At 48.8% G+C, this 13,382-nt stretch overlaps 1 protein-coding gene across 3 annotated transcripts in view; it reads left to right on the top strand.

The window, feature by feature from the left end:
* HTT (huntingtin) overlaps positions 1 to 13,382 on the top strand; it is a 145,984-nt gene that overhangs the window by 23,622 nt on the left and 108,980 nt on the right. For all 3 annotated transcript variants that reach the window (XM_027071080.2, XM_027071023.2, XM_027071126.2), the window contains exons 4-8: positions 4,850 to 4,909; positions 5,305 to 5,384; positions 6,957 to 7,095; positions 9,816 to 9,957; positions 10,891 to 11,069. In XM_027071080.2, the coding sequence (XP_026926881.2) occupies positions 4,850 to 4,909; positions 5,305 to 5,384; positions 6,957 to 7,095; positions 9,816 to 9,957; positions 10,891 to 11,069 (600 nt within the window). The remainder of the gene's footprint in view (positions 1 to 4,849; positions 4,910 to 5,304; positions 5,385 to 6,956; positions 7,096 to 9,815; positions 9,958 to 10,890; positions 11,070 to 13,382) is intronic.

Genomic DNA, 13,382 nt, shown 5'->3' with positions numbered 1-13,382 from the left:
GTAAGCCCCTGTGAGCCGTGCTCTCCCAGCTGCGATGTGGCCGAGAGAACAGACCGTGTTTGGAGGGGTGGAGTCGCTCTGGATGTCCGCCGTCGTTCTTTCGCGGTTGCCAGCCTGCCCGTCGCCCCTGCTGACTCAGAAGGCCATGTGTGCGCCTAAGTCACAGATGGGCTGTACTGGCAGCCGTCGGTGTTCTTGGGGAAAACGTCACTACAGACACCAGCTTCTGTGTGGGCTGAACCTCGAGCAGCCACAAGGCCCTGGGAGGGCAGGGGACAGGTGAATGCAGTCTGTCTGTGGTGCCTCTAGCTTCCCTTCCTTTGTCTGCTTTCCCTGTCCTGCGGAGACCTGGGTCGGGCAGTGCTGTGTGCCCATAAAGACGTGACTTCGGTCACAGACCGGCTGGGGCTGGTGTGGTGGCACCGGGTGGAAGGAGTTCCCAAGGAGGGACGGCAGAGCCGGAATGCCAAAGCATTTGGGCTACAGGCAAGCTGAGGAGCAGGGAGGGGACACCTGTCTTCTTCTGTCACTGCTTCCTGAGGCCGACTTTGTGCGCAACATCACCAGAGCTTCAAGCTACTCTTCTTTTTCTGTTCTCTGCTGCCTTTGAAGGTAAAGGCCCTCTTCCACAATTCCTAATGTAGTGGAAAACTGTCCTTGTTTTTGTCATTCTGCCCTTCTTCTAGTGTCCCCAGCCCATCCCGGTCACTTCTCCTAGGCCACCTTTGAGTTTGTGGACGGGCCTTATGGATTGTGTGTCCATACTTAGTCTCCCACCGTAGGCTGTGGGCACCGAGGATGGGTCTCTGACACGGTTCTGGACACTTCCTCCAAAAGCCATTTCTTGGTAATGGTTCAGGAAAAAACGTACCTTGTTTCCTTCCCTGCAGGTGTCCTTGTTTTGTGGACCTTTCTGGTTTTCTTATTTTTTTCTTATTGCCTTCAGTTCCACTCGTGACACTTAGGTAAGCCTTTGAGAAGAGCCTCCGTCTCTTGGTTTTCCGTGGAGGCTCTTTTCCCGGTGATGCTCACCTGGCCAGATGGACCGAGGACCCCGAGCTAACATAGGCTAGTTGAGTATTTCCCGTCTCGTTAGGGTCTTGCTAGACCACACTGTCCTTTGGAGTCTTTCCCGGGGCTTTCTCCGCGGAGTGGCCGCATTTTACGCTGGCCGAGCAGTTACCTTCGTTCCTCCTTCACGGATCCAGCCTTCCTCCGGGAGAGGATCACCCCCCTCCTGCTGCGTCCAGGGAGACGGCGGCACTTGACCGGGCTGATGAAGCATACGTGCCTCTTGGGGTGCAGGAGAAGTGGTTTTGAGCCTCTCCTCCGTCCCCTCCCAACTGAACAGCTACGAGAAACGTATGTAAATCTGTGAGCCTCGGTTTCCTCACCTACGAAGGGAGTCAGACAAGGTTTGGCGGTGTGCAGGAGTGTGTGTGTGTGTGTGTGTGTGTGTGTGTGTGTGAGGGTCAAAGGTGGTGTGTAGGTGATGTGCTCAGCACCATCCTGGCCCCTCACGGGCCCTCCGGGTGGCAAGAGGTGTAGCCTTGTAATGATGAGATTCTCACATTCTTACCCCAGGAGACTGAGGGGCATGTGAGCGCACCAGCTGCCCTCTCTGCCGTCACATGGACTCCGCGGTCTTCGGGAATCCTTCCCTTCTGGGAGCGTGTTGTTTCTTGGCTGGCATGCTCTCTGGGCTCGGTAGCCACGGCGCCCAGCTCACTCTGTCAGGAGCAGCCTTAGGGAGGCCCTCCCCCATCTCTGGGCAGCCACCCGGTCTTCTCCTTCCGCCTGCACCCCCTGCTCTCGCTCGCACCCTGCCTCCCACTGCGACATATGCACAGTGGCCAGGTACCCTTGCTCCCTGTGCCGCGTGACCCGTCGGCGACACATGTGCGTGGGGTCCCGCAGCGTATCTGCAGATGGCCTTTTTCAGTTGTGTTCACTTCCCTCCAGGCCTAAATATCCTGGCTTGCTTCTTTTATTCCTGCAGGCAGGGCCAGGCTGGGCTTTTTCTGATATTTCAGTTCTTAAATCTGATGCTTAGAATCACAGCACCTAAAGAGGGCACCATGCCTTGGTTCATGGCAAGAGGGAGACTTAGGAGGGCAGAAGGGACAGTATGGCTGGCCCCAGAGTGCTCTGAGTTGACCATTGGACACGTAAGCTTTGTTCCGTTTTTAAGCCTGTCCTCTTCAGTGACCTGTTTCTAAGAGCCGCTGGACAGAATAGCTTGGTGAACGTGTGGTGGTTGTCGGCCGTGACGCTGGCTCGTGACCTGAGGCCTGGCCACCTCCCTACTTTTGTCCCATTTCCTCTGTGTCAGGCCTCCCAGGGCAGAGGTTCAAAGATTTCCTGTTATGTCCCTGGACGTTAAGACGAGGTCAGCCTCTCTCAACTTCTTTCTGCTTACAGTCGGCATGGTGAGGTTTGGCTGCAGTCAGATCCGTGCCTCCCCAGATGCTCTGGTCTGCAGGTTCAGCAGGCTGGGACGGGACCAGGTCTGGCTTGATTTGCTGTCATTGCGGCAGAGGAAGGACAGGCTTGGGAGCCCGCGGACGACCCCTCGGCTCGGTGTCAGGAAGGCAGGAACACAGACACCGTCACCGGGAGTCACGTCCTGGGCTTTGGTCTTCTGTTGAGTATTGCTGTGCTTCTCATGAGGACCGGGCTCAGCATGGCCTAAGCAGTGGGATGCGTGGTGCTTTTCATTTATGTAGGAAAATGCCCGGCGTGGCCCAACAGCATGCTCCTGCCTCGTGACTTTCAGTCTCAGGTGGAGAAGCCTCTTTTTACAGAAATAGTTCAGTACATGGCACAGACTCTAAGTTCTGAGAGACGTCGGCAACTCCTCATGGCAGGCAGCAGCTCGAGGTGACTTCGTCTGGGGAGGCAGAGAAGGCTTCCTGGAGGTGGTGGTGAGTGAGGAGATGGGGGGCTTCTTGACCACTGCACAGCTGCCTCTAGGAGGCCCAGGAAGCCTCTGTAGGCTCTCAGAGGAGGGTGGCTCCAGTGTGTGTCATCGGAGAACGGGGGTGTTGAGGGCCAGTTCCGAGGGTTTGTACTTCATTTGGTAGAGGATGAGGAGCTCTCAGATTTTCGACGTGGTCGGCGGGGAGCTTTATTTTGGAAGAGTAGCCTTGTGACAGTGTGTGCCTGCCTTGGAGGGGAGAGGGACCTGGGCACTGAGGATCCACGTGGGAGGTTGAGTAGTCCAGGCCTGGGAGAGTGAGGTCTGGGCCAGGACGGTGGCCCCGGGAGCGTGAGCGAGGAGGCAGAGGCGGGCTGTCACAGGCTCGATTTGGCAGCTGAGCGGGTATGTCTGCTTCAGTGTGGAAGGTTCAGGAGCAGGGAAGGGTCAGATTGCTGTCCCCAGGGTCTGGGAACCCTGATTCTGTGCTATTAGGGGTTTGAGGGTTTGTTTTCTCTTGTTACAAACTAAATTTGAGATTAGCTTATAAAACATAACGTGAAATAAAACTTGGGATATACCTTCTGGTTTTATTTGCAAGTAGTGCCTTAATATATGTCTGTTTTGGTGTGTTCATTTAAGGATTTTTAGTAGAAGCTGAAATGGAAGGATTAGGATTTAAAAATTTCTGAGATATTGGGGTGCCTGGGTGGCTCAGTTGGTTAAGTGTCCGACTTCTGCTCAGGTCATGATCTTGCGGTTCGTGAGCTTGAGGCCCTCATCGGGCTCTGTGCTGACAGTGTAGAGCCTGGAGCCTGCTTCAGATTCTGTGTCTCCTTCTCTCTTTTCCCCTTCCCTGCTCTCTCTCTCTCTCTCTCTCAAAAAATAAATAATAAGCGTTAAAAAAAAGAATTAAAAGAAACATTTCTGAGATCTTGTTATACTTTGGAACCTCCCCAAATGGAGCTCTGCTTTTGACTTTAAAGCTCACCGAACCAGTAGGTGAGTCACCTGAGTTTTACTCAGACCAGCTCAGGTTGTAGCCATCATATGCTGTGTATCACATGAGAGAAGCTTGGTTTGAGGCTTGGTTATGTCTCTGCTGTCTTCTTGGTGGACAGGCCATCGGCAGCACCGTTTCAGAGGAGAGGGTTCCCAGGGCAAGAGTGGGGGCCAGGACTCTTTCCTTCCCTTCCATCCCGAGAAGCCCTCTCTGATGTGGGCTTTGTGCGGGCAAGCTGGTGGTGGCTCTCAGCCATTCTCACTGGGTTGAAGTTGACCTCGTGGCCATTAGTTTTGGTTTGGCCCCTAAGTGAGCAGGGATGGGGGCGAGAAATGTGTTGTGAGGAGCACGAGGCTCCTCGCTGGCTGTGGGTTCTGAGCCATGGGGCTGGAAGCACCCATGCGTCCAGGGAGGACCTTGGGAAAGGACAAGGGCTCTGTGCCCGCCAAGACGTGTGTTCCCACGTCGAGCGAGGGGCTCTCATCTTCCAAGTGGACTCCCTGCCCTGCTGGCACCACAGACCTCATTCAGGCCATTGCTAATGTTGGTTCATCTAGCAGAATGCACTTTAATGAAGAAAAACCTTTCAGGTGTTTTCTCTTGCTGAAGACCTATAAAGGGTTTGATATAAGAGCATTAGAATGAATTTGAACCATCTACCATTTAACCTCAGTATTATGTAGTATTTGATTATAGATCAAGTTGAATTCTTTTGCTTCTGTGTTTTTTTTCAAGTGAATGACCTGTGTCTAGTTTATTCAGTATCTTCCCAAATATATGTGCCTCTTTCTTAACGAGCAGGCTCTTGGTTTCGTTGCTTTTCTGTTCTACTTTGCCCCCGAAGTGAAATTTTAATTGCCTTTTAGTTTTCTTCCGGGCTGCTGGTGGAATGAGCCTTCTGCGACCAGCTCTCTTGTGTTCCGTTGCAGGCGCTGATGGACTCGAATCTTCCGCGGTTACAGCTTGAACTCTATAAGGAAATCAAAAAGGTAGGCTTTTGTTTTCTCTTACTGAAGGAAGTGGTAACTGTGTCACTGCATGGAGCGGTAGACGTGAACTCTTGTCTTTTATTTAATAAGTGGGAATGTGAGAAGGAAATGCTGTTTGGTAAAGCAGACTTCACTGTTTTATTTTTCTTTGCAAGGTTGCTCTTCATTATTTCATTATTTATGAGAGGAGATGAGAATTAGTTTCTGTATCTGTGTGAGTGAAGCCCCTCGGCCGCGACGTTTCTGCAGTGGTTACGCTTGTGCGTGGCCTTGTCTCTAAAACGTAGAAATAAGCAATAAACAGATGCTCTTGTGTCTGTGAGGACCCTTTGGTGCATAGTGTCCCTGACTCTGAAATGTAACGTGTCACTCTCCCCGCCCCCCCCCCTCCTCAGAATGGCGCTCCCCGGAGCCTGCGTGCTGCCCTGTGGAGGTTTGCGGAGCTGGCTCACCTGGTTCGGCCTCAGAAATGCAGGTAGGCGGCGCGCTCTGGCCTATTAGCGCTGTGCGTTGGTGGGGGGCCAGCTCCTGTGGATTCTGTACCTCTCAGCTCAAGTGTCTTCCCTGAGCTCCGGCTAACGCTGTCCACCACTGCCTTCCACGTCGTGGCCGGTGTTTCCTGCTTCTGTTCTCATCATAGCACTTCTCAGAAGCACTCTGGGACACTGTCGGTGTGCGTGTTCATTTTCTGTCCACCCACGCCCCCAAGAGACAGAGGCACGCCCCCCAGGATAGCGGGGTCTTCCCTGTGTGTCCTCTGTGGCAGCACGGCCCCGGTGACCGTGTGTGCACGTGCTCGTCGCCGAGCAGATGCTCATCATGTGGTTGAAGGTTGAGAACCGGTCTCATCATTGCTTGCCGTAGGAATTCTCTAGAAATATGCCTTTGTCTCTCATATGGGTTCGAACTGTGAGTGTTAAACTGAATAAAGTTTGACTAGTGGCAACAGTCTGTCCCCAGTGGATTGAGAATCAAAAGAAGTCCCTGGTTTTTAATCTGTGCCTTCTTCTCCTTAACCAGCAAGACCGATGTCCAGAGGCCCTGGGCTGCGTCCCGGAGGAACCGGTGCAGGGGCCCCGACCCTCACTGTTAGTGGGAAACCACGATTTATCCCACTGATTTTGAGTTGAACAAGAATCCTATGTGGCTGTGGAGATACATCACTAAGGAAATTTCTTTTTATGCAACTTTTTTCTTTTACTATCCATATTTTGAAATTTTTTTTATATCTTTGAAGCAGCACATCCCAAGTTCTCCACACAGCAGCCCAGGTGACCTTAAAAAATGTGATCGGGTCATGTCATTTCCTTACTTAAACTTTCTACTGAAAGTCATTTCCCAGAGCTGTTGAGATAAAATCCGGACTCCTTACTCGGGGAGATCTTGCCTCCACTGACTACCATCTCGGCCACTGTCTGTTAACACATTGGCCTGATGTTGCTTCTTTGCACGTTTCTTTGTTCCTTGTGGCTGGTTTATTTTTTTCAGGCAAAATAGTCCCTTAGTCCCAGGTGTAGGCCTGCTCTTCTCCGCCACCAGAGGGCGCCTGTTCACATTGGGCGCGTGTTTGTGAGGGGTCTCCTGTGGTTTCCGCTCTGCTGTCCAGTGACTCCCTTCTCCTGCACCCTGCACGGTCTGCTTTTCCTCTCTGGAGGGCCACGTCTTATCTCGAAGACCGTATTTAGTTTGAACACTTAAAAATATTTCCTTGCAAAGCTCCTTTTCCAAGAAAATGTTTCATTTCTTAACTTTTGTTACCTATTATTTTCTGATTTAAAATATGAATACTTCACTGTTATAATTTACTACGAACGGTTTTTCAAACAAGGTGAGAGTCCTATGTGATTACAGAGAAATGAAGGATGAACGTCTCCCAACATTGGAACTTGGTGTGCATTTAGCCCCCCTGATCTTTTTGTCTACTTTCTGTTAAGGACTGTTTTGCATATGAAAACTGGCTCTTCCCTAACAGGTACTAAACTAATTGTTTCTATTCCTCAGTAAAGTAGACCTGGAAGAATAACTCATGTTCCTTTCATACATGCAGGCCTTACTTGGTAAACCTTTTGCCTTGCCTGACTCGAATAAGCAAGAGACCCGAGGAATCTGTTCAGGAGACCTTGGCTGCAGCTGTACCTAAAATTATGGCTTCTTTTGGCAATTTTGCAAATGACAATGAAATTAAGGTACGATTATCACTGTAAGTCACAAATGTGAATGAGTCTTGTGGGCTTTTTGGACAGGCCATCGTGTGAGAGCACGTCTTGAGTTATATTGTGCTTCATAATTTAAGTTAAAATGTTTTTAATTATTTCTTATTTATTTATTTATTTTTTCAACGTTTATTTATTTTTGGGACAGAGAGAGACACAGTATGAACGGGGGAGGGGCAGAGAGAGAGGGAGACACAGAATCGGAAACAGGCTCCAGGCTCTGAGCCATTAGCCCAGAGCCTGACGCGGGGCTCGAACTCCCGGACCGCGAGATCGTGACCTGGCTGAAGTCGGACGCTTAACCGACTGCGCCACCCAGGCGCCCCATGTTTTTAATTATTTCGAGGCACACAGACAGCTTCTTTCTATTTCTGCTTTCTTATTGTGGGGTAGAGTTAAGTAAGGAGATGGTTTATAGATGCAAATTCAGAAGGTGGTTTTCTAGAACAGATTGGTTCTTGGTATATTAGGGGGACTCCTTAACCTAGCTGGGGAGAGGTGACTGTCCCAGAAGTGCAGGCAGGAGAAAGCTCACTGATGGTCCCCTGCAGCCAGTGGGGACCACTTGACCTCTGTTCTGTGCCCAACAAGCAAAATAAGCAGCCTCCACACTCACGTTTGTGTTTTATTTAGTTTAAATTTTTTTTAAGTTTGTTTATTTATTTTTGAGAGAGAGACCGAGAGAGTGAGCCTGGGAGGGGCAGAGAGAGAGAATGAGGGAGACAAAGAATCCCAGGGCGGCTCCATACCATCAGCACAGGGCCCGATGTGGGGCTTGAACTCACAAACCGTGAGATCACGACCTGAGCCGAAACCAGGAGCTGGACTCCTAACCGACTGAGCCACCCAGCTGCCCCTGTGTTTTATTTTTAATGACCAGAAATTGTGACCCTGCCACATGAGGATTCTTGACTTCCTCCTTTTTGTGGGCCATTCCTTTGTTAGTGTTTCTTTTGGCATTTCCATCCACATTTCTAGATAACATGCTATATAGCATATATATCGTAGCAATATACAGCTAGGTGGCTTGGTTTTTTTTGTTTGTTTGTTTTGTTTTTAAATGAGTGATAAATTTAGTTCTAACTGGCTCCCATCTTCTTACTATAGTTACGTTAGTATTCAGCGTGGCATTTCATGCCCAAGTAATAGTCACAACAATGTTCCGTGCTATGATTCTATTTCTTTGTAGAACTTTTTGGTTTTTTGGGAGTTAATAATTGCCTCTTTTTTATTTTGCTTGTTATTCTTTGGCCATTGATATCTTCTCATACTTTCCAACAGCTTTGTAAAATGTGTCTCAGTGCAATTCTGCACATGGCAGACCATGTATTGGGTCCATTTTCTCCACCGGAGTCCTCTGACCTAGAATTCTCCAGCTGTCTGCCTCAGTCTGGTCCGGATGCTCTTTAGGCCTGAGGTGCAGTTGTATCTTCAGACTTTTCTTTGCTGTCATCCTAGGAATCGTTTTTGCTGCTTTCCTTTTGGACGCCTGATTTCTGGATGCCATACCTTTACCTTTCTAGGCATACTTCCTTGTTTTGATGGAATTTTGTGTCATCTCTTATTTCTGTTTTCCTTTTCTTTTTTCTGTACTTTCTAGACGTCCATCTCAAACCCTTCTGTTGTGTTCGTTAATATCTAAGAGCTCCTTGTGTTCAGAATGATTATGTTTTCTGGCATCCTCTTCCTGCTTCATGAATATACTCTTCTCTTTCTGAGGATGGATTACAATTTTCTTGACAACTTTTTTTGACTTCTGTTTCTTCTGACTTCCTCTGTTCTGGTCTTTCTCTGTTACGTTGGCACTTGTGCATTTAGATTTGAGTGAGACTCTAAAAAGCTGATTGGAAGCAGGTGTATGGTGGGGACTTGTCCCCTGGTGAGCTTTCCGAGGTGATGGATGGTGAGCCTGCTTTCCCTCTGTGAGCCTGCTTCCTTCGGGGTCGAGTATTTTTAGGATGACATTTTATCTTTTTTGGTTTGTTAGCTGTAACTCTTTGTTGTGCTTTTAATTGTTACCTGGTTCTTACGTAAGATAGTTTCCAAACTCGTGAAAGTAGGTGATCACGCCTTTTTTGGATATTTTTGTTAAGACTTACATGGCCACCATTGGTGTTCTAGCACCATCTCCTTTGGGTCAGCCTGTTGCTTCAGAGACCAAGGCGTCTTCTCCTGCTCCTTAGGAAGCACCCGCGGGCACTGTGCTGCTGCAGTCCAGCTTGTTCGCGGGTGTTGCAGGCTAGGAAGCACCTCCCGGTGACACTAGCAGCACAACTGCAAGCCGTCCCTCAGGCTAGGACATGGCTCTAGTTGGTGACTACTCTCTTCTCCTTGACTTTGTCATTTTCATTTTCGTTGTTGTTGTCGTTGTTTTTTACTGCCTTTATTTTCCAGTGTCATTTGCTGACCCTGTACCCAAATGCCGTGGGCACACCTTTTCCAGAAGCTCAGGTGTTCACTCTTGGGTACAGGACGTACGTCCTGAACAAGGTCCCTACTTAACAGTTTATAGGGAAGTAAGTAGACTGCATGTTTGCAGACTGCTCTGGAACGTCCCGAATTTGGGATGCTACGGGAAAGTCCGTTTGTTTACAACCTACACTCTGTGAGAATTTGGAGTACGTTTTCTGAAATAAAATGATAAGCTTCATAGGAGTTTGGTCTTTTATCTACTTGGATTTGTGTTTCCCTAGGTTCTATTGAAGGCTTTCATAGCGAATCTGAAGTCAAGCTCGCCTACCATTCGGCGTACTGCAGCTGGCTCAGCAGTGACCATCTGCCAGCACTCCAGAAGGACGCAGTACTTCTATAGCTGGCTACTGAACGTACTCCTGGGTAAGATGCAGCGTGGTTGGGATTTTCCCCACCGTGTGGCACAGTCTCTCGCATTTGCCTGACACAGAGCTTTTTTTTTTCTTCTTCTTCTTTTTTTTTTTTTTTTTTTAATTAGAGCGTGTGTGCAGTGGGAGGGGCTGAGGGATAGGGAGGGAGAATCTTAAGCAGGTTCCACACTCATCGCAGAGCCTCGTGCAGGACTGGATGCCACGACTCTCAACCCAAACCAGGAGTTGGACGTTCAACCAACTAAGCCACCCAGGCACCCCCTGAGACAGAGCTTTTAAATTCTTTAAAATCGGGCACCCCTCATCTCCCAGCCCAGGCCCTTTGGCACCGGCTGACCACTGAATGGGAGCTATGGGGAGGGAGGCTGCCGTGAGCCCACGTCGGGCCTTTGTGATGACTAGGAAAGGGCCCCTTCTCTGTGCCCAGGACAGCTCGCAGGGCAGTGGCTGTGAGGCAGCGTGCCACCCCGCGCACCTGGCCTGGCCCTCGTGCCGCAGACTGCACACTGTACGTGCCAGCAAGGAGCATAGTGAGTCCCTGAGGCCTCTCGCAGGCTCCCCGTGCAGGTGTGGGTCTGCTCCCGGGTTCTCCTGTACTTGGGGTGGTTGTGGAAATCAACGCTAGCCAGCGCTGAGGGGGCCGTGTGGACATTAGATACGAAAGAACTGCCTGCCTTTCAGGTGCAGCCAGACTCACTCTAACGGGCCTCGCTCAGCCCAGGACGTAAAGCTGCTCCTTTAAAGCCACTCCCGGAGTTTGGCCTGAAGATGAGATACCTGTGTGTTTTTCCACAGTAGTGTTTGTCCATCTTGATTCCTCGCCGCCAACTCGTAATATGGTTCTCCTGTGGATCTCTTCTTTTAAACAAGCGAAGCTGAATCTCCAAGCAGATGATGATAAGAAATCTTATTGCTGCCTTTCTAGGCTTGCTGGTTCCTGTTGAGGACGAACACTCTACCCTCCTGATTCTCGGAGTGCTGCTCACGTTGAGGTATTTGGTGCCCTTGCTGCAGCAGCAGGTCAAGGACACGAGCCTGAAAGGCAGCTTTGGGGTGACACGGAAAGAAATGGAAGTCTGTCCCTCAACTGAGCAGCTCATCCAGGTAGGAGCCACGTGGCACACTCTAGTGCCCGTATATAAATGACATTCAGAGAATCAAATAATTTGGAAGAGAAATGGCAGAGCCGAGGATTAATAGTCTCTGCAGCTGGGCCACCTGGTTCCGATCCTAGGTCACGACCCCTAGCTGTGTGACCTCTGTATGGCACATTCCCTGCATGAAGGTAATCTCTCATGAGGCTACCGAGAATGCCGTACCCTGTTTGTAAAGCCAGGACTCATGAAATGTGCTCATTCGTACAGTAAGTATTTATTGAGCATCCACTGTGTGCTTGGCACTAGGGCAGGTGCTGGGGATGCAGTGGTGAGCTCTTTCGGTGTGGTCTCTGCCCCGGAACCCGTGGTCTGGTGTACTGGTCTCTCTACCCGGGGAGTTAGGAACATGGTCCCCTGGGGCATAGGAACAATATGTTGAAACTTCTCTTTGCAGTATAGAGAAACCCTGTATACATTCTGATACGATGTGATCAGCAGCTGACTTCAGCAGTTGACTTCATTCTTTGTGGTGTGCTCATCCAGGTTATTTTGTTAACCTTGAGTGTGGCTGCGTTTCAAGCAATTTCATAAGCTTGGCTTAACACGTTAGGGTTTTCACCATATTTCGTGTACTGGATGCTACTGAAGCCCTTACCTTTCCTGTAAGTCACATGGTCATATGGTGTATATAGGAGTCGAGGCATACAACCTGGGGTCTTGAGAGGGGTGCCTTGGTTCTGTTTTCTGCTTTCCACATATCGATGACGTTGTAGTTCATAGGTATTTATTTGGGCCAAGTGGACTTATGAGTTGTGTCCCTTACCTAAACTTTGTAGGGTACAAAATTTTAAGTGGCTTAAAATAATTCTTGCATAGAATTGATGACTCAAAGGTAATGCTTTAATGATTTAGGCATTGAGTTAGGTAATATTTGTAAAGTGCTTAGAATATTTCCTGGTGCATGGTAAGGCCCTGGGAGTGCTGGTTAATGAAAAATAACTGAGAAGGAGCAGGCTCTAACAAAGTTTGGGGTCTGACAGTTCACTCCAACCAGCCGTCCTTCTGCTGTCTTCTAGAATATCAGTAATGACGTTCTCAGGAGATAGGACGATTACATATTGCCCTCTCAAAAAACCATTACTGAATGTTTTAGTGAGTAAAACAGGTTTTCTAGAGGTAATGATACATTTAAAAAATGGTTATTTCGTTCTTATCTTGCTTGTTTGACGTTTTATTATGGTGATTTCCAGACATACAAACGCAGGTGGAATAGCCTTTAGTAATTATCGCCTGTGTTAATAATTATAAACTCAGGGTCAATTATGGTTCTCTCATTATCCCTTTTTTTGCATTATTTTGAAGCAAATTCCAATCATTGTATCTTGAAGTATACCAGTACGTATCCTTCTTTGTTTTTGCAACTTAATGACAATGCCATGGTCACACCTAAAAAGAAAAGAACATTTCCTTAACATCAGTTATCCACTCATCCTGTCAGTTGTTTACTTTATTCTTTTGGAGTCAGTATGCAAGTGAGATTGGCTGACAAGGACCGTGACTCTCTTTGGTCTGATGGTCACTTCCATCATGAGTCCATTTGTTGAAGGGACACATTGTCCGGTGGCAGTCCTGGCCGTCTGATTGTTACAGTTTTGTAAGTGAACATATTTGTTTTCTGTATTTCCTATAAATTGATAACCAGCTAGAGTCTTGTCAGATTCAGTACACATTTTATGATGTGCATGATATCTGAGCTCTGTAAGTACTCGTATAATATTTTAAAATAAATACGTAAGTACTGCAGTTCCATACTCAGAATTTTTTTCTGATGTTTAAAGAAATCCTGCTTGGTCAAGAAACCTTGGAGATCATTAGTCTACTGGGAGAAGCAAGCCAATAATCACTAGACGGCGTGGTGAGGCGGTGGGTTCGGGGTGCTGTGGAAGCACAAGTGAGGAGGCCCCTGCATGACCAAGGTCAGGGAGGCGTGCCTGAGAGGCTTGGTTAAGAGCTGATGCTGATGGTGGGTAGGATTTGACCAGACGCCTGGAGGTGGGAGAAGTTTATAGGCAGAGACTACAGCCTTTGCCAAGTCCAAGGAGTGAGCATGCGTGTGCAGATGGGAACCGATGTGGGTCCCACGAGGTCTCAGGGCTCCTCGCCGATTAGCAGGGGCGCTGGTGAAAGTCGTGTGAGGCTAGAGGGATGTTGGAAACTACGTCAGACTGGGGCAGCAGTAATCCTGGGAGGACCAAGTGAAGGGTATGGGGTGCGGTGCTTAAGTACTCATTTTCTTAATGGTGACTTTTCTCCAAAGTGA

Source organism: Acinonyx jubatus, chromosome B1 (assembly GCF_027475565.1).
Source record: "Acinonyx jubatus isolate Ajub_Pintada_27869175 chromosome B1, VMU_Ajub_asm_v1.0, whole genome shotgun sequence".
NCBI classification, from domain to species: Eukaryota; Metazoa; Chordata; class Mammalia; order Carnivora; family Felidae; genus Acinonyx; species Acinonyx jubatus.
This window is presented reverse-complemented; position numbering and strand designations above follow the sequence as displayed.